The 23,809-nt window shown below is 40.1% G+C and overlaps 2 protein-coding genes across 6 annotated transcripts; one reads left to right on the plus strand and one right to left on the minus strand.

Annotated features, from left to right (window-relative positions):
• Positions 1 to 697: 697 nt before the first annotated feature.
• On the minus strand, positions 698 to 3,530 carry LOC113987281 (predicted GPI-anchored protein 58). The gene is made up of 3 exons (XM_039378643.1): positions 3,489 to 3,530; positions 1,151 to 1,570; positions 698 to 815 (listed from the first exon to the last, which is right to left on the minus strand). The coding sequence occupies exons 1-3, from the start codon at positions 3,528 to 3,530 to the stop codon at positions 714 to 716; spliced, it is 564 nt and encodes a 187-aa protein (XP_039234577.1). The 3' UTR covers positions 698 to 713.
• Positions 1,125 to 22,830, plus strand: CCDC83 (coiled-coil domain containing 83). Of its 5 annotated transcripts, none has more exons than XM_027719839.2 (11): positions 1,125 to 1,142; positions 4,441 to 4,545; positions 7,446 to 7,530; positions 9,804 to 9,972; positions 10,455 to 10,622; positions 13,396 to 13,487; positions 14,647 to 14,715; positions 17,141 to 17,262; positions 18,288 to 18,370; positions 19,822 to 20,000; positions 21,796 to 22,830. In XM_027719839.2, the coding sequence occupies exons 2-11, from the start codon at positions 4,460 to 4,462 to the stop codon at positions 21,979 to 21,981; spliced, it is 1,239 nt and encodes a 412-aa protein (XP_027575640.1). In that variant the 5' UTR covers positions 1,125 to 1,142; positions 4,441 to 4,459; the 3' UTR covers positions 21,982 to 22,830. The 5 variants fall into 5 exon arrangements, with proteins under 5 accessions (XP_027575640.1, XP_027575641.1, XP_027575639.1 ...); XM_027719840.2 differs by lacking the exon at positions 1,125 to 1,142 and adding an exon at positions 1,281 to 1,358; XM_027719838.2 differs by lacking the exon at positions 1,125 to 1,142 and adding an exon at positions 1,516 to 1,650.
• Positions 22,831 to 23,809: the final 979 nt, after the last annotated feature.

Raw genomic sequence — 23,809 nt, forward strand, 5'->3', positions numbered from 1 at the left:
TACAGGAGAAGGAAATTAAAGGGCAGTATTTTTTTACGATTTGGGGTTTTGTTTGTTTGTTTCTTTCTTTTCTTGGCTTTCTGATTTGAACAGTTATGTGGGGCACTGGATGAAACTAAACAGCATTGTCCTACTGTCTTCAGCATAGATACATTGCATATTATGATATCTGTCTGTAGGACTTTAAGTGTTTTGTCCTTACTTTAATGAGTATCCCTTAATTACAGAGATTGCTGTACTATGTCAAACAGAACTTGTCACAGGAGAACACAGGTTCCCATAGGGACAGCCAAAAACTCTGAACAAAGTTAGTAAATGTGAATATTGAGCATGGAGAAATGAGAGACCTATGGAGCTATGGAGAGACTTAATTGCAGCCTTCCGGTCCTCAAAAGGGACTTGTAAAAAAGAGGAAGAGTGACTTTTTAAGCGGGCAGATAGTTATAGGAAAAGGGTGGATGGTTTTAAACTAAAAGAGGAGAGCCCAAAGAACCTGTGGATGCCCCATCCCTGGAAGTGTCCAAGGCCAGGATGGATGGGGCCCTGAGCAATCAAAACCAGCGGGACTTGGAACTAGATGATCTAGGAACTTGGAACTAGATGCCCTAGGGGACTTGGAACTAGATGATCTTTAAGTTCCCTTCCAACACAATCCTTTCTATGATTCTATGTTGCCCAAGAATGAGGACAAAGGCTCTTTAGTGATTCACAATTTATTTCTGTGGTCGAGTATGGCTCCCAGGGTTATGTGATTCAGGCACTGGTGTCCTATGAAGGAGGGCAACGCACAGAGCCAATCCAAAGTCGATGGTGGTCTGCTGGTCAGGATGAGAGAAGCAGAAGTAATCCAGGATCAGACTCCAGCCTTCCTTTCCATCCTCTTGTGCCCTGTCCCCACCTCTGGGGCATGGCTTTTTGCACAGGTGCATGGGGCAAAGGGGCTACAGGGAGCAGTGCACGGCTGGTGCAGGAACCATCCAAGGCTCCTCCTCAGTGCCTCGGACAGCTTCGGGAGCTTGTTCCTCTGCGAGCATGGGTGACCCAGCTCACATTCGGTGTGGGACTGTATCACTGCGGGGCTGGGACACGCCCTCCTGAAGAGAGCTGCAATTTTACCTCAGGATTTCAGCCTGGCACCGCAGGTACCCACTTGAGCGAAACGCGGGCCGTCCCACGACCTCTGCCTCACAGAAACCCCTGTCAGGACTCCAACCATCCCTGTGCCGTCGCTGGCATTTTGTATTTCCCGTTTCCTGGGGCAGAGGGCGCCGCCGGCCCCCGGAACGCGCGGCGGGGCCGGGCAGGGCCCCGTTGCGATGGCGACAGGGGTTGCTTCGGGCTGACAGGGAACTCTGGCGGTGGGTGCTCGGGGGCGGCGGGCGGTGCGGGAGGGCTTGGGCACAGCGTGGCAGGGCCGGCGGGGGGCGGGGGGGGGGGAGGCTCCGGCACAGGGTGACGGTGCCGGTGGGGTCTGGGGCTGCGGGCCTCGGTGAGGGGTAGCCCAGCTTTGTCCACTGCTGTATCTGGTGGTGAAGGGGGTTGTGGGGGATACGTACAAGGGAAGGGTCGGCTAGGAACGGAGTTGTTAGTGTACTTTGGAGATTGGGAAGCGGATACAGTGTGACTGCAGAGTGTCACAGCGTGACTGAGGTAATCAGTTCGCCGGATTCTGCGCCTGGGACGGGACAACCGTGGATGTACCGACCGACTGGGGAAAAAGAGGTTGGAGAGCAGCCTCACGGAATGGACCTGGGGGTGCTGGTCGATGGCAAGTTGAATATGAGTCAGCAACGCCCTGTGAGCCAAGAGAGCGAACAGAGTCCTGGGGGCATCAGACAAAGCATAGCCAGCCGAGGGGGGGGACTGTCCTGCTCTGCTCTGCACTGGGGCAGCCTCACCTTGAATATTGTGTGCAGTTTGGGGCACCACAACGTAAAAAAGACATTAAACCATTAGAGACTGTCCAAGGGAGGGCTGCAAGAATGGTGAAGGGCCTTGAGGGGAAGCTGTATGAGGAGTGACTGAGGTCACTTGGTCTGTTCAGCCTGGAGAAGAGGAGACTGAGGGGAGACCTCATTGCAGGTCTCATGTACAACTTCCTGGTGAGGGGAAGAGGAGGAGCAGGCACTGATCTCTTCTCTCTGGTGACCGGGGACAGGACCCAAGGGAATGGCCTGAATTTGTGTCGGGGAGGTTTAGGTTGGATATTAGGAAAAGGTTCTTCACCCAGAGGGTGGTTGGGCACTGGAACAGGCTCCCCAGGGAAATGGTCACAGCACCAAGCCTGACAAAGTTCAAGAAGTGTTTGGAAAATACTCTCAGGCACATGGTGTGACTCTTGGGGTTGTCCCATGCCGGGCCAGGAGTTGAACTCAATGATCCTTATGGGTCCCTTCCAACACAGAATATTTTATGATTCTATGATTGATGGGGACTGAGGGAGTGGAGGCTACTGGTGGTGCAGCTGCTTGACATACAGAGATACAGTGTGAGTACAAGTGCTGGTGTGGGTGGGACCAATGATAGTGATTGAGCTCATGAGAGTGGTGAGCTGCCATACAGGTGGTCTCTGTAAAGAGTGTCTAGAAAGTGATAGTAGTTGGGTTGCAGTGTCAGGAAACTGCCTGCTCCTTCTAAGGATGCAATGGCAGTGTAGTTATTGATTGAGAAAGTGCTGGTAGTGATAATGGGGGGTTGTCAAGAGTTATGCCTCATTACTTATTTGTTTGGGAGAAGTAATAGGTCTTTCCTTCTGCAAAGGTATTCCTACTGGTTTAAAATGTGCAGTTGATTCTCAGTTCCCCTAAACATGTTCCCCTCTCTCTCATATGTGTGTGTTTTCTGTGGTTTGCAAAATCCAGAAAATCCTTTATTGTAGTATGGGGGAGGGGTTACCTTGTATAGCTTGGAGGCTTTCTTGTTGCCCCCTGCTTGGGAAGAATTTAATAAATATATCACTGGACCTCATCAGTGTCTGGAGTTGGAAAAAAAAAGGCCCTAAACCTTTTCAAAATACTACTGCTCAAAATTTCACATTTGTATCCAGTTTTAAGTGGGGGACCTGATTATCCATTTAGAGAAAGGGACAGAAATAAAAAAAACCCTTAGGGATTGCTCTAGTGATCTTCTATTTCTGAGGAAAATCAGTAAAATAAGTGGTCAAGTGAAAATGGAATCAATACAAATCCAGTTAATTCTGCACTGAAGAAGTATGACAGATTCTCTTTTACACTTAACACGTGTAACCTGCACTTGTGCATTTGGGCTGGAAATTCCAGAGGGGTCTAGGAGGAGCAAAGCACCTAATTTCCAGCCTTAGTGAATTTTTTTTCTTAATTCACTTGTTTGGGTTTTTTTAAATTTCTTTTTTAAATACACTAAGCTTAGGATTTTTAAAAGTTTCGTGAAAAAATATTGTATTGAATAGGAAACTGCAAAGGTTGTATGTGAAATAGGATAGAAAGTTATTTTGTATTCAGAAAGCTGACCTTGCCTTGCTGCAGGATATGGTGAGTAAGGTGAGAAGGCATGGGTCTGTGTATAGATTACAGTGCCTCTGTCGATAATTAGTTTAACTTGATTTTACAGGCTTCTTTATGTGGCTTTCCACTGAGTTTTTTTTCCTGTTTACTTGTGCTCATTTTAATAGCAAAAATGTATCCAGCCTGCTTTGTTTAGTCATGGAACATGTTGTTATCTGTTTCAGCTATTATTGTCAGAATTCAGAAAAGCAGTTTAATATGAAGACAGGGTTTATACAGTGTTTCTACTCATTCAGTAATAAAACCTCCTATATTATATAAACTATTCTGGTTCATTTGAGTATGTGACTGCTAAAAGTGAGGTATTTTCATAAGTGCCCCTTTCTTGTGACTTTTTAATTTTATTTTAAATAAGATATGATACTAGTTCCATTACAGAATTATTCACTGACAGTTGAATTCTGAGGTTGGTAGTTGTGACAACATGCCCAGGGAATACTGCTGACATGCATGTCCCTTCAGAAAGTGGTTTTGTTCCAGCTCTGACAATAAAAACTGGTATCGGAGTTGCAGTGAAAGGGAAATATTCATAGTGCTAGGAGAACAGAAGGAAAGGGAAAGAGATGCATATTAACAAGTAGACTTGATAAAACAAAGATAAAGAAACAAAGGACTGGAAAAAGAACAACTGCTGATTTGATTTGCAAGAATGTAAAACACAGCCCACAGCAAGGGATGCAATGAGTGATAGAGAACACTGAATCTACTCAGAATGATACTTCAGGTTGCCCCAAAAACATGGGCCTGAGCGCTATCCTGGGCAGGATTATTGTTGTCAAAAACCCTACTAGTTTTTTTTTATTTCAGAACTGTTAGAAACTTGCCACAAGTGACAAAGGCCAATGAATATATGACATCCTATACATTCACCTATGTCTTTTTTCCCCTTCACTTCTAGCACAAGTACAACCGAAAAAATGGAAGAAAACAAGAAAGAGGAGAAGCCAGGAAAGCAAGTTACAGAACCCGAATCAGATATACCAGAAGCCATACTAGAACTTCAGTAGGTTTAATAAATTTTAACTTTTCGCTTATATAGAATATGTGAATGAAGGAAGCAGATAACAAAGACATCTTATTCAATTTAGGGCCTGAGCTGATTTTTTGGGGGGTTTTAAGGCTATTTGAGAAAGGTACACTTTTTAAACTATAGCTGTAAAGAAGCATTTAGATGTGTCAGAAATAATTTTATGCCACTAGGCTGTAACTTGGGAAAAAGTATTTTATTAAAAACAAAAAAACCCCAACATTTTTTCTGTTAGTAGGAAGCTTTTGATCAGTGTACACTGAAGCTGCAAGATCACATTTGACTGTATTTTTTAGAATTCCTTGGTGTTCGTGGAGATTTGTTGTCACCAGCCAGAACTTCAAAACCTGTGGTTTGCTCTCTTCCTTGGTGCAGCTGAGAGCAGAGCACAGTGTTTTATTTTGAAAGTACGAGAGGGGTAAATTAAAGGTCTTTTAAAATCAAGCAGAGAAAAATAAGAGCCAAGTGGGAAATATCTGAAGCAGTTACTAAATAGTCCAATTTATTTGATCTCCAATCTCTTGAGTAGATGATTAAAAGAGAAAAAGTAAGCTCCATGACTTTTATCAGAGACAGAAATTGAAATAGAAAAGCCTCAGCAACATCCAACATTCAACAAATACCAGTGTTTAGGGAGCAAGGAGTACTGCCTTGATGTGGAAATGAAAAGTGGAGTAAGTGAACTGAAGAGTAGTTGTAGTGACATCTACAGGAGTTCACAGTTTCTGTGGTGTTTCCGGTTTCAGTTTACACTGAACAGAGTACAATTTTCCATAGTGAAATATCCCAGATTTAGCTTTGATATCACAAACGTACCACCCAAAAAGTCAACAAACCAACCCATCTATTTCACTAAGGAATAAGCAAACTGTATTACTAGGCTGAGAAAAAACTGCACCACTTTATGATAAAATTATTCTTATGCATATTCAAATATCCAAGCAAAAGACTCATTTGTCTGAAGAGTTTTCCACTGAAATAGGTGCTGTACTAACAAGGAGTATGTAGTTTCTACAACAACAATAGGGAAGAAAAGTATTCTTCTTGCTATTTTTGTCTTTCTCTCTCTCCTCTCTTTCCTTCTTTTCACCTCTGTAATCTATAACTTCTCTGTACTACTTAACTGAGCAAAGTAGCATAATCATACAAGTGCATATCTGTCACATTCCACTTTAGGATTTATCAAGTGCTTAGTGTATATTTAACTTCCATTCCTGTTTTTTCTTCTATACATTGAAGGATGATCACTGTTCACAGGGAGTTTGTTATTTTCCATTTTCATTACAGTTCCCTGTTTCAGCATAATTGTTAGGAACAACAATCTTATTAATAACTTGCCTTAGTAACATCCTATAGATGACTGATAAAACTGTTGTACTGGGAGGGAGTGTTGTTTCTAAATGATTAAATCACCTAGATGAGACCTAGTATACAGAGTTGAGAAAAAGTGTCAAAGGAATCATCAATCCAGCTGTTTTATGGCTTTAATCTGACTAATACCATAGAAAAATAATCTAAAGGAGAAAGTTCCAATATGTAGCAGACAAAATGGCAAATTGTACTCATATACATTTTGACATTAGCAAGGTGATGGACATATTAATGGAAAATCTTAAAACAGGAGAAAATAAGATCAGCAATATCCAAAATACAGAAATGGTTTGAAATGGCTTAAAATGGCAGGTAATTTAGACAATCACACTATGTGGTCAAACTGTCATGTCTGTGACATACTTTTGCTGTAGACCACCATACCCCCATACCCTCTCTCTAACTAATATCCTTGTACTTAGTAGAAAACCTGAAAAATACTTCGGAGCACACTGACACCAGAGGATGGAAATTTAGTAACCTGCAGTTTGCATGATTCAGTGACCCAAACTTAGCAAGTTAGCCAGGGGAAAAAAAAAAAAAAAGAGGATCTTTTAAAACAACTTAATACAATAGGGAGGGGAAAAATAAAGATTAAAAAAAAAACAACAACAAAACAAACAAACAAAACAAACAAACAAACAAACAAAAAACCCACAAAAAAACAACAAATACCAAAATGAAAAACTGAAGGAACAATAACTGTTGAAAGAGTAAAAGATATTGTGATAATTGTAATACTTGCCTCTATTGTGCCACATGGTGAATGAATGCTGGGAACAGAGGGAAAGATTACAGAGAATTTTGCAAGTAGACATCGTTTGCAGCCTAGTGTTTCTCATTCTAGAAGAGAGACCACCAGAAAAAAAGGCTTATTTTACAGTTGTGGTAAAGAGAATGCCTATGAAAATGTGAAGGCAGGAGCTAGTTCTTTGACAAAAATGTATAAACAGAGCATACTACTCAGGCTGGAGTCCTTATTTCCTTAGTGCTTCTTAAAGGCTAACAAATTCTTGGTGTACTAATACAGCTTACGAAGCTTGACAAACCACGTTTTCAGAAGAATTGAATCCCTTTTAATTCTCCAGTTTGGGATTCATCTGACCTATGTCTGAGTGAGTTGCCCAGGCTTCCTCTATAGCTAGTGATGAGTAATATTTCTGGAGCACAAATAATCTTATGCAAAAAGAGACCCATGTAATTGGTCAGCTAAGCCACATGCACAAAGAGCAAACCAGTTCAAGCCTCTTTAGAGGCTACAAGGGAACAGTATAACCAGGTATCTCTGTAGAGCATGAAATCCAAACTAACACGAAGGTCCAGATGTATATGGGGAATAATTTCTTTATGTGTAGTAAGCAGAGAGTGATATCTACCCAAATGAGTCAAGCAATATGATATGACAATAAACATTTTGATAGTATTTACATCTAATCTAGCTTAAATAGCATTCCTTTCTCTCATGGTTTTGTAAGAATATCTCTTTCTTTATTCTCTCTCCCCAGAATTGAGACAAAAGAAGCAACAATTGATCGGGTTTTGGTTCATCTGGAAGAATTGGAAAACAAGATCAAAGAGTATCAAAAAAGAGTAAGTGACTATGCATCCTTCTCCCAACACATTTTATATGTGGTATTTTAACTCACAGATTCAGTTTTGTTCTTTCAATCCTAATACTACATACAATAAAACTAGTTATTGGGGTGAATTTGTTACAGTCAGTGAAAGTAGAGTTAGTGAGTCACTTTATGTGCTAAAAGTTAAAGTGTTACCTGAATTAAATGTGACATAGAGCATAAATATCCTAAATATAACGTGTAAAAAATGAACTGCAGGAGTAAAACATTGCAGAATAGGACACAGCAGTAAAGTGAGTTCAGTGAAGGTGTTCAATAACTACCTACATATTTCATGGAATCACAGAATTGTTAGTGATGGGAAAGACCTCTAAGGTCATTTAGTCCAACTGTTAACTCACCACTGTCATGTTCGTCACTAAAACATGTCCACAAGTGCTACATCCACATGACTTTTGAACACTTCCAGGACTGGTGATTCCACCACTTCCCTGGTCAGCCTGTTCCAATGCCTGATCACCCTTTCAGTGAAGAAATTTTTCTTAATATCCAATCTAAACCTCCCTGGCACAATATGAGGCCATTTCCTCTTGTCCTGTCACTTGTTACCTGGGAGAAGGGACTGACTCCCACTGGCTACAACCTCCTTTCTGGTATTTGTAGAGAGAGATAAGGTCCCACACTAGCCTCCCTTTCTCCAGGCTAAACATCCTCAGCTCCCTCAGACATCCTTTTACCAACTTTATTGCCCTTCTTTGGACATGCATCTTCCTCTGCAGCAAACATAGGACAGCAAGCCTCCTTTCAGTAGCTACCTTCCCTGCAGTATATATATATATATATATTCCTCAATATTTCAATGCACAAAGAATAAATGGTTTAACTTCATTTTTGTCAGTAGCATTAGCAGACCTAACCAACTATTGAGCTTTGCTGACCTCTATTGATTCACTCCTGAGGTAATGGAATCGCACAGGTTTCTGTGAGAATCTAGTTATTCTTGCAAACTTAGTTACAATAAAAACTGAACAAAGAAAGAGCATCAAGCAATTGACCAGTTGTAATTTTTAGCACTGTTTGATGAAGATTCACTTTCTTGTGGATTAAGAGTTATTTTGGTTATTTTTTTAGAACAAGGTCGTATAACTACTGGTTGCACACTTTAAAGAACTGTGTGTATGAGCTGTATGTGAACACCCATAATATGACATCTGATGACTGTGAGCAGTGAACTTTGAAAGCAGATATATAGAGGGTCACCTATTGAAATGAAGTCAAATTACTCAAAAATCCTTACCCTGGATCATGTTGCAGCCTGCAGTTGGTATAGCAGTGAAACATTGAAACAATGTCTCTCTGTCCTTCCCATGCCCAATGGTTGCCCTGCTTTTATAAGTATCCATATGTTTAGCATTCCGTGGTGCTTCTTTCAGTCTTGAAGCCTGGATGGTGTTTCATTTGTGTCTTAACTATCACTGGAAGTGGCATTTGCTCTTCTTTCTGCAGGCATCTGAAGTCTCTTATGGTTACTTCCCCAATTTACTGCTAGTTCACGGTCTCTGGAGGACTCCTTCAGATTTTAGACTGTGCAGGGTACTTAAGGGCATGGTTGAAGTGCTATTTGTTTAATTTACCTATGTTTTTACAGCACTTTGAGCTCCATCCTTTGTTTCCTGCTTAATGTTTCTGAGTGGTTTAGAGTTAATCCTTCTAGAAGTGAGGAATGCTTGAGACTCTCTCTACTGCATAGTTACTGTTACTATTTGCTCCCGTGGTATCCTTTGGGAGCAAATATACACGATCCATAATCTCTGTATCACCTGAGAGGGTCATGGCAAAGGGTTATGATCACAGCTGTGGAATCAGGAGGTATAACCAGTTTCAGCTTTGACAAGACTTTTTGCTGTGGTTATATGCAAGCGACCTGATTGTCTCATGAGTTTTCTGCATGAAGGCGGTACATTCTCATGAAATTACTCACAAGCAACTTTCTTTCCAGGCAATGGAGAACCACTGATGTACTGCATGGAATACAGCAATCATTTGTCTCTCATTTCCTTCCAATGGTCTTGAAGTTACTGAGGAAACTTCTGAGACCTGAAAACTCTCCCTTCTGCTCTATCCTTTTGAATATGAAGAACAGGTGTTTAGTTGGATGTTCTTGCATTTCATCTGGCATTAGGCCAGATTTTACTTTTGTTACTTAAGTTACTTTGAAAACCACTTTGAAACTGTTTTATGTGTCTACTTTGAAAATGTGCTGTGTCTTCTGTTTTTCTTTCTTAGAATGATGTTCTGAAGGAAGAACAGCAAGCACTTATCAGGCGCCTAATAAAACAAATAGAAGAAAAGGAGAAAGAACGAGATGAAAAGGAGGTTGTAACTAGGGATGATGTGGAAGAGTCACTGAAAGCAATTTTTCAGTATGTGAAGGACAAAGAACAACTTTTTAAAGGTATGTTGTAAGTTGGGGAAGTGTGGTTTGCAATTTACACAGTAGGGATCTTTGTTGTTCTTGTTTTGCATTTAGAGTTTCAACTTCCTTGTTGCATAAAAAGCATAAGTTTTCCTCCCCCAAAATTGGACTATCTCAATTTGATATGAGATTGTGGAGGGCTTATAAGTAAATCTGTTCAAAATTCTGGCTGTCATCCGTGTGATTCTCTGTGGGAGACACGTGTGTCTTTGGTTACAATATTTCAGTGAGAACTGTTGTCTCTCCTTGGAAGAATAAGCTCATGCTGTTTTCAGCAATGATGATGGCCCTTCACACTGTGTGAGCCCATCACGTTGTAATGTATTGTAGTGTGGAAGAATCCCCTTTCCTTCTCCAACCCCTGTGAAAGTGCCTTTCTTAAAGAATTTGATTAAACTAGAAGAATTATCAGTTCAAGAAATCAGTAATGAACTTGTCTTTTGACATTCTTATTTTAATAGAACTGCGCTCCCAAATTGAAGAAATTCAGCAAAGAATTTCAGTAAAGCAGCGTGAGAGAGATTATTGGTTGGAGTACAAAAATGTAGGAAGTAAAATACACGCTGACAAGATTAGCAGTCTGGAGAAAGACATTAAGAAAGTTAAAGATGATCTTCAAAAAACTACAGGTCAGTTTACAGCTAGTGTAATGCAAGTCTTAGAGGCTTTTTGCAGATTGCTTGCAGGAATTAAATTATAAATTTAATTTGAGGTCATGTTCTAGTAACTTGTATCAACTTTCTTAAAACAGTGCACATAAGGTGGGCTGTGTAATCCTGGAAAATGTAAGGACACCCCTTCTCTCTCTCTTTCTCTCTATAAAAGTTCCTTTATTAAAGAAATTGATAAAGTTTACAGAAATGATGACACTTAAAGAAACTGATAAGCTTGACTTCTGATGATTTTCTTGTAAAATACAGGCAACCCATTTTTTAAAAATGTTACTGTGAAGGACAGCAGTTTCCTAAAAATAAGTCTACAAATATTTAGGTCACCTACACACAGAGCTCCCTTAGCAGTCATACTTGAAAATGTTGACTCTACTGCTGTTGCTTCTCATCATGTTACAAACACTTCACATATTGAAAGCTTCTTTCACAGGAAAGTAGCATGAGCTCATTCTTGGAACAGTCTTTTCTATGGAGCACACTGGTTTACAAGCAGAACTAGAGGGAGCTCTTTAGCCACTGGTCTGAACTTTGCCTCCTAGTTGCTTAGTCTCCTGTGTGAAGCCCTGCAAAATAGCCAGTGCAGACATATACAGATACTGGGAACTGTTTCAGTAGCATCACAACAGTGGAATGAATTTGAAAGCTTATATATTCTGGTGCTGAGTGATTTTTACAAAGATTTCTTTACTACTGCATTATTTTTAAATCATGTAAATATTTTACTTTTACATAACCCATGCTTTCAGTGGGATAAGGATGTCCTGGTTTTCTTCCTTTATGTCCCTCTCAGTATGCATGACCACAGCCTAGCAGCTGGTAGTAACAGGCAGTGACACTGCTCTAAGGGTCTCTGTATATTCTGTGCCAACCATTACCAGGCATCAACTACTGTGGATAAGAGCCAGCTAGCTATCTTTTTGTCTCTTGAAACATATTTTGCCGTGACTAAGATCTGCCCCGTGATTTCTACATCGTGAGATAGCTTGTCAGATATCCATCTCTCTATTCAGGAGAGGCTGAGTTTTTTCCTTATGCATTTTCTGTGTTCTTAATCAGTTTAAAACTTTGCTATATAGATGCTGAAATAAGAAAAAGAGAATGGGCTTTCATATAGAATGCCAGAATGAGCCAGGAACATTTACTCTGGCCTCCTGCATGTCACAGGGTACAGAGTCAAAAATGCGTGGTCAAACAGAAGTGTATTTATTGAGAGACTGATACAGAGCTACATACTGCAGTTGCCTACTTAACATATTGCAAAATGATGCTGCCAGTACTGGATGCTGGCACAGTATTTTACTTAACTTCCTAAAACTGAACCTGGAGAGTGCCTGGGGAGTACAACCTTCCAGCAGAAATGCAACAAGCTTTCAGAGCAATGCAGCAACAAATTGGGCTTTTTCACACCTCAAATGTGTGACAGGCTCGGGCAATAAGCTTAGTTGAACAGATTTCTCTCTCTGTATGTACCACTGAGGGGCTTGACACTGGCACAATTCATGTTGTCTGGCGGTGACATTATAAACAAAACAGCTGAAGAGGAGAGGAAGCAAAAGACAGCCACAGGCATAGCTGAGGTGTGGGGGAAACAGTGTTGCAGTGAGAGAGCTGAGGAAAATAGCCTCCTTAGGAACTGTTCAGACATACTGTTTTGCCTTTTCTTCATTCTCCCAGTACAACTCAGGCTAGCTGTCTGAAAGAATGAAATAGTGAATTAATTATAGTATGGAAGTACTTCTGTTTCATTTTGCCAAGTCTAGGTGGTGGATTCCAGCTTCCACGGTGTTAAATTAAGAACTAATGCACAACTAATGAACTAATACACCTTTGATATTTGACTGCCTTTGACTCCGCAGTGGGTCCATGACCAGATGTTCATTTACAGCCAGATCAGCAACAGGCTGTCTGCAACACAAGTACAGAGCAAGGCTGAACTTCAAGCCTCTGCAACAAGTAGGAAGTGCCCTCCTTCAAAGAAAATGACTACACTCTCATTCTTTCCTTCAAAAGGGGGAAATATCAAGCAGAAGTGGGCTGTTTAGAAGAACAAAAAAAGAACTATAGGGATAAAGGGAAGGATGAAATAATTAAAAAGCAAGTGACTAGAATGTGAAGCCAAACAAATTGACTTTGATGTAAGACACACTTTCTAAATAATGACTGCATGTAATGATAAAATAAAAGCAAATCATTGAGGCATTTGCCACATTGTCCGTTTTCTCCTGTTGTCAAATTAGAACCTTAGAGCCTTAGATAAGTAAGAAAATTTATTAGGCTCTTTATAATAAATGTCTGGAAAAATGCTATGTGGATAAGATGATCCAACACATTTCTATACCTAAAAAATAAGTTTTCTAAGCAAATGTTTCACACCACGCTAGGAACTGCTATTTATAAAGGCAAAATTTAATGTTAAGATGCCAGTATTTTAGCAGAGGATTGCTCAGCTCACTGCTCAGTTAGCAGTGAATTGCTCAGCTGTTGCAGTTGTCAGCAGAAATGTGCAAACCACTTCTGATTTCTAGTTTTGTAGTTAACACTACTGTCCTTTGGGTCTAGGAGGATAATTTCTATGGGGAAGGATGTTTGAATCCTTTTCTGTGGAGCATCTATTCATATGATGCTTGCTGATAAGTTCCAGTTCAGTAACAACATGCCAATTATCTATTTGTTGCTAGGAGAAATTGATGTCAAATAATGATTTCTGATTTCCTTTTTTATTGTTTTGAAGAATATTATAGAGATGCTTTGAATGCAGTGAAAGAAGAACATAAGAGTCTGTTTGACAGGCACTTGAAGTTACTTAGTGAACAGGCTCTTAAGGTATTCCTTCTGCCTTTTTTAAAACTGCTAACTGCATCATAGTTAGGATACATGTACTCTACCTTAATAACTATTTTAACTCACATTAAGACTTGAAACTTTTCTAATAAATTGAGAGTAACGTAAACTGTAAATCTTACTACATGTGGAATTGGTCATTGTTATACATACATGTACCTTTTTTTTTACATCAGACTAATAATGAGTAGATGTGAGGGCATTTTACAAATGAGATATGAGGAACTGGGGCACTATGCACTGACATGACTTGTTCAAGAATGTGTTGCTTTTGCTGTGAATGATTTTGACATTTGCATAGACTTCAAAAAACAGTAACATGCAAAGGGATTGGCTGCATGAAAATATACGTCAATTTGAAAAAAAGGTGTTGTATTTGTAAAGTACTACATTTTTAAAATGCCAAAATAGTGCAGTCTCAGGAAAATTTAGGTTTACTGATACATTAATTTTTTTGGTCATCTCTGCCAGCTCCGATTTGAAACCATGATTTACAAATAGCTCTGGTGACAACATCTCACTTTCACAAAATGCAAAGCATACTTCAGTGTGAATCACTAGGCCCATTATGTGTTTAAATTCCCTGACTTCAGTGCTGGAATTTCCAGTCATGTGAGAACATAATCCAAAGGACTGTGTGATCTACAGGAGCATCTTCCCTCCCAGTTGTTCCTTTCCACTTACTGACATCAATAATTAAATTGTAGCTTGGGCTCAGTAGCACAGACCTCTACATGTTTAGGTCACTTGTCATAGATCAGTACTGCTGCATTTGGGATTTTGCTTGGGGTTTTTAGGAGCTAAAGGTTTGATTTTCTGAAAACAGGAAGATCTGAACTATAATGGGAACATGGAAGAACTTGTTGGGCAAAAAAAGGAGAAATCTCCTATTTTAATATGGGAAATTATAAAATATTGGTAAACTGCTTGACATATAATCTGCTCTAGGCAGGATGATGGAGAAGAAACATCTGGCCTTGTGAACTAAATCCCCTTGTAATCCCTCAGGGGATGCTACAGTCTGTTGTGTGGATGTTTCTTAATTATTTCCTGCTAAAGAGCAGAAGGTTCTTCTTTATAGTCTGCAGGACTGTCAAAGTTCCACTCTCAGATGAGATGATCTTAAATTGTGTTTTCTCAGAGTGCTGTGGGATACTTAGACAAAAACTGTCGCAGAGAAATTCAAGAGAATGAATGGCTAAAAGAAGAGGTAAGAGGATCATTTGCCTATAGTTTATCATGGTAGTTCATGTTTTAAATGCCATGGCCTACAGCCATAACTGTTTCCAGTGATGGGCCTCTGAAGAATTCCATAGGAAAAAGAGAGCAGTTTTCCAGTAATTAATCTGTAATCCTGAGCAGCAAACAGTGTAATGTGATGAACAAAAGTAAAAGGTGAACACCTGCTTTCACAAATGAAAGACCCCCTAAGCAGTTAGGTGAAGGACTATCATGTTCCATATAAATAAGTATTTACATCTGTGAAGACTGGGATGCTATTTAGTGTAAAGGCTCAACCACGTAAGTATCTGAAAAGTGAAGTTTTGAATTGCATTCAAGTTTTAGTGTTGCTGTATTGGAAGAAAATGGATATGGATGTTGGAAATGTGTTTTGAGAAATGGCTTGAGACAACTTTAAATGGAAGGTAATAAAGAAACTATGGGGGCTATATACTGAAAAGAGGAAAATCAAAATCATATATAGTTGTAATTGATTATTTGATAGCTTTTATACTGTCCTTTAATGGCAATTTACAGCTATATATTAGATACCTGTAACTTTTCTTCTCAAGAAAAGACTTTTTTGTGAGCCAGATTTAGAAAACTAATTTTTCCACAGTGAGAGTTTGATTGTGTTTGCTCCAGTCAATACAGGTTCTTTGTTGCGATCAAATCTAAGCATGAGATTGGTGGGTGAAATGCCCTTCCCCACCTTTACAGTCTCACAGTTTAGAACTGAGCAAAACTTTTTGGGAAGTTAATAAATGAACTTCTTATTTTTCCATGCCACATCAACAAACCTGGCAGAGGTTTCTGCATTTTACTTACTAGTTTAAGATACATGCCAGTATGCAGGGATACAGCTTTCCTTCTTTCCCTTAATGAGCACTGAGCATGCATCTTTAACTTTCCAGGGCAGGTGTCCAAACCACAGCTTATGAAGCAATGAGGGTAGGGGTCAATAGGAAAGAATTAGTGTTTTATTCTGCATAAACAAATAGGAGCTCAAATCTATACATCCTATCACTGAATGAGTATGAATTATCTTCCCATCTCCCCGTCTCACTGAACACTTATGACTTTTACACACATTAGACAGTGTCAACAAGACAGATCCACTTTGGAGTACTCTTATGTTCTGACAGGCCCTCACCTCGGAGCTGAGGGGTTTGGGTTTCTTTCCTCTCAACTAGAAGTTTCCTATGTTATGAATTACTTTCCTATGTTATGAATTAGTGCTTTGAATTTTGGGGAAAACAAAACAATTATCACTAACTTTTCCAGTTCTCTGAATTCACCCATTCATTTTCTCTGCTTTTCTTACACGGATGAAATATTTTCTCTCAGGCTAATGTTTATATGTAGCTGACAGACTCTTCCAGTAGTTTCTTTTGGGGAGATAAACCAAAAATTTCAGTTTAGTCTTACTTCAATTTTTTTTTCCCAGTTTGGCCACTGAACTGAAAAATGATTTACCAAAACAACCCTAAACTAGTTATCTCCAAATTTGAACAGATTTGGAGACTTCACCCACATTTTTCCATGGTTACTGTGTCACACCAAGATGGTGCAAAACCGCATCACCTCATTGTGCCAAGCCACATCCTGTTACTGGTTAATGTCCTGTCATTTTCACCTTTTTAATCCCTGGGATAAATTTGAACTAGTTTTAACTGCAAATTTGGACGATTATAGCTGGGTTAATTTGACTCTGATGAGAACAGGTGCTCTCAGGTTCTGCTCTTAAACATGGGCCTATGGCTAAGTTTTCTGGGAAGGTGTCTCTCCCATACATTCCCCTCTCCAGTGAAGTAGGTAAAAACTTGCTTGTACTTCAGGAAAAGTGGGAGGAATTGTGGAAACTGAATAACTGGCACCCTTTGGTTAGTCTAACTTCATGGCGATATGGGGTGATTACCAGTGAAAGAAAGTAGTACCTGTGGCTTAGCCCATATTGTGGTAACTTGAGTCATTGCTAATTCTAGGTAAGAAGGTTTTGTGTATAAGCAGGAGTTAGAAAAACAATGCTTGCTGAGCAAGACCTTGAATTTAACTCTGCAAAGAAGGTTTTTCTCTCTCAAAGCTCTGATGTGAAAGCAAAAACAAAAAATTCAGAGCTGCTGTCTAGCAGACCTGCTTGATTACATGAGAAGGTTGTGCTGTCAGGATTGCATAGCCCAAATATATGGCTGTGATTGACAGAGCTGTGATAGTAAAAGGGTTCTAATAAAAGTGTGAAAGAACCAGAGAGATCTTCCCTTTATCTGAAAATGTGTCACTGTGTTTCCCCACCAAATGTGCAGTCTTGCTGATACAGCTGCAATCTTTCTAGGTATGTGCTGTCAAGGTAGTTGCTATGAAAGCTTTCCAAAATTCCAAGATTTTCTCTTTATTTTTTTTCTAATTGTCAAAAGGTTAAGATCTACCGAAAGGAAGTAAGTGATTTGAAAGCCTCTGTTCAGCTCCTGGAAGAAGAAAACACCAGTTTAGTGGCAAAACTGATTGATACCAAACTTCAGAACCAGATAGGATCCAGGTAAAATGATGCCTTTACAGACTCAAAAGTGATTAATTTTTTTTTTAAAGCTAATGATACTATCTGCCTCTAAAGCTGTTTGGGCTCTCCTACATCAAAGCCGAGGTAGTTTCCGAGTTGAGGGGAAAGAGGATTTCACTCTGTGTGGGACTTGTATCCTTGAAGGACGACAGTAACATTGTGACCTCCTAAATACCAAAATTCAGGGAAGAAACTTGGTTCTTTAATAGTCTATGAAGACCTAGTGCTACTAACTTCCTCTTAGTGGGGATACCACTGGGGCTTGGAAATAGTTTCTTTATGTTGTAATTAGATGGTCTCAGCCCCAGCTTTTCAGACCAAGTTCTGAATAATAGATTTTTCCTTTACTGTTGGAAAAATGTGAAGATTAATATGCAAATATAGCAGGCTTTGCAACCTCAAGTGAAACAGATTACCTGGCACTGAGTAAGGAAGAGACCTTGGGATATGTCTGTCTGTAGAGGTATCTGTAGGATTAGATTCTTTCGTACTGAAATTATTTAACTTGTTCCCCAGAGAAAGATTAATTTAGCTACAAAATATCAACACTAACGGTATCAAAAGCATAATGCAACAATGGGAATGATCCATCTTCACTTTCCAGCCCCAGCTCAGTGATTTTAGCCATATTGCATAAAAAGTTCCAAGCCTTAAGAAGTGACCATTTGTTTCTCCTTTCCAAACTTTGGATTGCTTCTAAGTGAGAGCTGCCAGCTGTGGTTTGAATCTTGGACTGACTGGAGACTATAACATTTGTTTTCTTTTAGTCTCATGGACATAGTTGAACTTAGACACTAAAAATAAGAAAGAGCAGCTTATTAGCCACTAAGCTACCTGGCTGCCTCCATTGCATTTTTAAACCATTGTGCTGTTCTGCATTTGTGGTTAAGCAACAAATGGCTTTCAGAAAGGGTGTCCTCCCTCTCACCCCAAAACATTGCACAGTTTAGAGAGAAATTTCAGATCACTAATATAAGTTTCACTTTATCTTTTTTATTCCATAGGCATTTGTTTCTTACTGAGGCAGCTGGCTTGCAAGAAGGATTTCCTAAGGATGAAATGGAAGTGGAATATAGAGAATATGCAGGTAATGTGCATGCCAGCAGCTTATAAGAACTGATAAGTTACTGAACATTTACAGACTTTTTATTTCTTAAGGTTTTTATCAAACTGCCTGTTTGACGTGGTGAACACTTTATTTCCCACTTGATGGCAGCCACCACAGCAATGACAGGCTGTAGTTTGCATTAAGACAAAATCACAATCTACCTGTTATACAGTTTTTAAATTGAAATTGGTGTCTAGATTGTGGAATGTAATTACTCCTCTAGAGCTAGCCCGGAATGCAGTTAACAGGACTGGCCATCTTTTATGAAGATATGGTTCATATCCTACTCAGTTCTTTACTGATCCGTATCACCATAACTTCATTTTGTCTTGTCCCTTAGACAATATTCTTTAAACTCTATGCTGGCTTTCACTTCAAGTGTATGTGCACTTTACAGTCATTCAGCTCATACACTGGAGGTAAATTATAAGTAACTCCCTAGCAAGAGCAGATGAAGCTCAGCCCAAAGTGAAAATCTTATTAAGCAGTACTGAATTTTGGGCTGAATCTCCATCTATTCTGGTAGGTGTGCCCAGGAAAAGGATATACCATTAGGCAAGAAGGAGCAAGTGAATGTGCTTATTTGTTTAGGATGGTTTCTGTGGATTCCTTAGTATCACATTTTATTTTACATCTTTGTGTTAGTACAAGAAAGAGGATGGAAAAAGTACAAAATTAAAGAGATAAGTTAAAAAAATTGAAGTCATACAGCTATGGATACATGAAGAATTCTGTTGAAGTTCTGATCAGTCCGAGCCATAGGTGGGCCTTTTGAAACCATCAGGCACCAGCAAACATGTTAACTAAAACTTCTGAATTAGATATATATTTACTTTGAATACCTTTGCTAGACCTTTGCAAGAGTTACTGGGAGTACTAGGTTTTGGTCCAATAAGCTGGGATCAGATCCCAGGCAAACCTGTAACTTGGCAGTCCATGTTCAGCATTGTCTGTCATCCTGAGAATGAGTCAACTGCAAATGTGAGCTCTTCAGGGGAGTTATAAGTAGACTAGCTGTGTTTCAGGAACTTGTATCTATATACCTATAGATATATGGATATAGAAAAAGTTTATACTTGTTTTTGCTGCCTTTCTTATTCTTTTTAACTATTCAGGGCTCTGCAGGACTTAAGTTGAATTGGTTGTTTCTCCTGCCCCATCCCACAGACCCATTAGTTCTCACTTCCAATCAATTTCAGTTCCTGGTCTTGATCAGAAATTGTGAACAAAAAACACATTAAAAAAAAAAACAGTGAGGAAAACTAACATTTAGCTTGAATTGCCAATTAAAAATCCTACCAAGCTGTTCTTCGCATCACATGGGCCAAGCCATATTAAAGACTGCAGGCAATCCTCATACCAAGTACCGATTCTGACTTCCATAAGGCTTAACAATTACATACAACATCATTCTTCTTCTCTTTAAAAAGCAAAGGCAGATGGAGAAGAGAGCCTCAGAAGTGCCACAGTTCCCTGTCAGAGAAAAAAAGCCTTTCCAAAGGTTCAGTCTAAAACAGAGGATGAGACTCAAGACAGTGAAGAGCTGCGAAAAAAATTCTTCACTACAGCTGTGGATCGCTTGCTGTACGAAGATGAAGATGATTTCCAGGTATGAGTTAAAGTCATCAGGTCTTTCACTGACACAAACATTTTTCAGAATGGAGCATGAACTACTGTCAGGACCATTCTATTCCCAGTGGTGTTATGGCATCCAGTGTCTTTTACCTAGTGTGCAATTCAGACGCTTAATCATAAGCCTCTGGTTCTATTTGGGACAGTAAGGTCACTCCACATCCTTCAGATGCTGGGCCAAAAGACCAAGGTTCTCTGTCATACAGGCCAGCCTCTCTTGGATGTTTTGGATGCCTTAAGGCATTTCTGGTATCAGGAGATATTGTTTTGGCAATTGAATAGTGTCCTAGGAATCAACACATAGAGTGTCAGGAAGAAATTCCCCCTAGAAAGAATTTCTGAATGCCAACTAGTGACAATTTTCTATGGTATTGCCAGGCTCTTGCTTGGATACTGGTCCTTTAGAATCTGTGTGTCATAATAGCATTAAAGGATCGACATTCCTTCAGCAGAAAGCTGCGATGAAGGTGTTCCTGGGTGCAAACTACAGGGGTTGAGAAAATAAAAAGGTACAGGTTATATGTAAATAGCCAGAATTTGTGTGGTTCTCAGAGAGGGGGTACCTACTTCTGAAGACTCTCAAACCAAGGTTGCAAAAAATGCTTCCTGGGTGCCTTTGACACTCTTGAGTTAGAAAAACTTGAATACATTTCTAAATAAACTAATTACTCTTAGAAAATACATTACTCTACATCATTGATTTCTACTCCAAATTAAAGAAGATTTTATAGACATGGTGCAAACTGCAGGACTGTGTAAAGATACTTTCCCATAATGTTTCTTTAGTCCTGAATATTTTATTAACTTACTCACAACCCACAAAAGCAAAACAAACAAAAAACCCTCAAAAACTCTTTTTCTAGAAATTTCACTTTAGTTTTATTTATACCCTGCAACTTGTGTTCAGAGAAATCATCCTGTTGCCTTGATCAGAGACAAACTTAAGGGGTGGCTCTGTCCTGAAGAGGCATTACAAAGAACAGCTTTAACAAAAGACATCTGTCTAGGTGTTTGTTTCTTTGCAGCCATTGCCTGGGGAGGATGCTCTCCTTTCTTCCTGCTGGTAGCACTACAGAGCCCACCCCACTGGGGGCCATTGGTGCTGCTGACATAGGTGCTGCTACCTCTTAACAATGAAGGTGCAACTGCAAACAGCAGTGTTACACTGGCAACCGTTATGAAAGTACTGATTAAACAGAGGTGCTTCAAGAGCTTGCACTGGAGGGTTTCTTCTTTCTTCTCTCTGGTTTGGCAGTATGGTACAGCTCCTGCCCTCAGGGAACTCATACTGCACATCGGCCTTTTCTGTAGCTGATTCACTCTCTGACCCAGCAGAAAAACTTTCCCTTTCCCCGTCTCCCCCCAAATTAGTTTTCTGTTGAGTTAGTCAACCAAATTGACTCAGAGGTTTGGAGAAGACCAGAGCCAGTGCAAACGTGGCAGAAGCACATGGCTGGACTTGGACCTCTTTTTGGCAGGAATGAGCTCTTGGATTAGTTTAATTCTTCTCACAGAACTGACCTTGAGAGCAGAATTTGGTTTACAGAGGTGGTGTTATCAGTGAAAACACACAGGAGAAGAAGAGGGCAGCAGGGCTGCAGCCTCCTAAGATGAGCTGGCTTGTAAAAGAAGCCCATTATCACTGACATTACCAAACAGCAGCCCTAGGGCAGCATCTCTACAGTTGCTTTAAAAAGGAAAGTTGCTGGGTCTCATTTTTTTTAAAGGGCTCCTTTTCTATCTAATAAAGAATAATATTCTTTTTTCTTAAGGCATACTTAAAACTGGGTCCTCTGAAGAGAAAGCTGTATGTAGTTGGAAGAGCCGTGCCTACTCATCATAAGGAACAAGAAGAAATGCCAAGCAGGAGCGACAGAGAGGATGGCAGTGTTGGTAAATCAGATGGGCACATCACAGCTGAGATGATCAGGGCCTTATTTAAAGAAAATGTTGATTGAAACTAGACAAGCTGTGCTGTTAACACAGAAATGTAACAATCTCAGTTCCTCAAATATTTGCTCTGTTCTTCAAGGAGGGTATGGCATTGGGCTTTGCGGAAACTTTTTTGAGTGGCTGAATCATGATTCACACGTGTAAGTTTAATGAGAGGTATGTCTGTGTGCAGATGGCTAATTGAAAGGTTCCTTTCCTTACCACTGAGAGAGGTTTTGTGCACTTTTTGGGCTACTCAGTCCACAGAGCAGCACATATATCTACAAAAGGATCCGAATTAATATTTAGTTTGTGTGGTCTCCACTTGCAGACTGTCAAATGCGGAATTCCCTCTTGATCGGACACAAATAGGTAAATGCAGGTTGCCATAAAACATAGAACTGTTACAAAATATTTAATACTCTCCTGAAGCAGAATTAATTTGTCCAAGCATAATTCAACTATTTGTACAAATTGAGTGTTGGAATGAATTTTATCTGTCTCCGTAAACTCCCTACTTAAATATATTGAAATAAACAAAAATTAATTAAAAAAAATTAAAACCAGCATAAAAATCCTGGAAGTCTTAAATATTTTGTTTGTTTAGAATTGGCCAAATACGTTGTATAACCCTGTATCTTCGGTTTGTGACTGGTCTCTATGAACCTATATCCTAGTGCATTGATGCAGTGGGGGGTTTTCCACTGCGCACCCTGGATACCCTCTCAGGAGCACACAACGCAGTTACTTCCCACAGGTAGGCTCTGATGGGTGTATTTCCTAGTTAGAAACTTGTGACAGCATTGAATAATCTGATTTAAACCCTTGACAGGTTAATCAGCTGTTTGGAATAAAGTTTTTTAAAAAATTTAAAACATTCTAAACAACCTGTATTCCTATGAAGTGTCTCGGCTTATCCTGTGCTTCTGTGCCAACGTTTTTGGTTTTCCAAGTGAGCTCAGCTGTTCCTGCCCAGCAGGCGTCTCCTTGAGCTGCAGGTGAGTCCAGCTGTTCTCTGGGCTCCACTGAGCTCAGCTCCTCAGGAACCGTGCTCACGAGCAGGCAGGTAAAGGCGGCAGGTTCCATCTCGGACTGACTCTCACGTGCTTTGCCATGTGTAAACAGTCTGTGGAGTTTGGACGTGTCCCTGCTGTAACCCAAGTGAGTTATGGCAAAGGCTGAGGTGATTCCCAGCCCTCGAGTGTCCAGGGAATGGGGAGCCGGATGTGTGATGTGGTCGTGTTTGCAGCACAACAGAAGCCTCCCCTCAGCTACACTGCCTTGCTTTGAGTGCAGGGCAAGCCCCATGAAATGGCTGACTTGGGAGATTAGTTCTGCTCAGTGATTAGTTTAGCTTCTTGTTTAGATGCAGAATTAGAATATGGCTTATGCTGAACAGCTTTTCAGTTAAAGAAAGGTCTCTCCTTCCCACCACTCCCCAAAGGGGATTTACATTTTCTAGTGGTGTAAATGTAGGGCCCATCTCTAGGCTTCTTGTGGCTTAGGCCCATCATGCACCATGTGCAGGACATAAGGCAGGACAACATATACCTGCACCTTGGGAAAAAGAGCCTTCCCCTCCTCCAGTCTCTGTTTAGCCTTTTCCCCTAAGTGCCTGTGTGGGTGAGAGGGAGTTAAAAAGAAACCCAAACATGCTAATTAAGGTACAAGCCACAGACAGCCTGCACAAGCAACAGCCTGTAGCAAAACATATTTAGTGGAGTGTCCCAAATCCCCTTGATTTCTATAGGATTAGCTTTAAGGCCAGTGCAAGGTTCCCATATGGAGAAAGCTGGGTCTCCAGCACAAGGCATCTGGATTTGATAAATTTGTTACTGGCAAAATCTCAGAAAT

The sequence above is a fragment of the Pipra filicauda genome, unplaced genomic scaffold (genome assembly GCF_003945595.2).
Source record: "Pipra filicauda isolate LSUMZ 115617 unplaced genomic scaffold, ASM394559v2 scaffold141_size4267151_pilon, whole genome shotgun sequence".
Classification (NCBI taxonomy): domain Eukaryota; kingdom Metazoa; phylum Chordata; class Aves; order Passeriformes; family Pipridae; genus Pipra; species Pipra filicauda.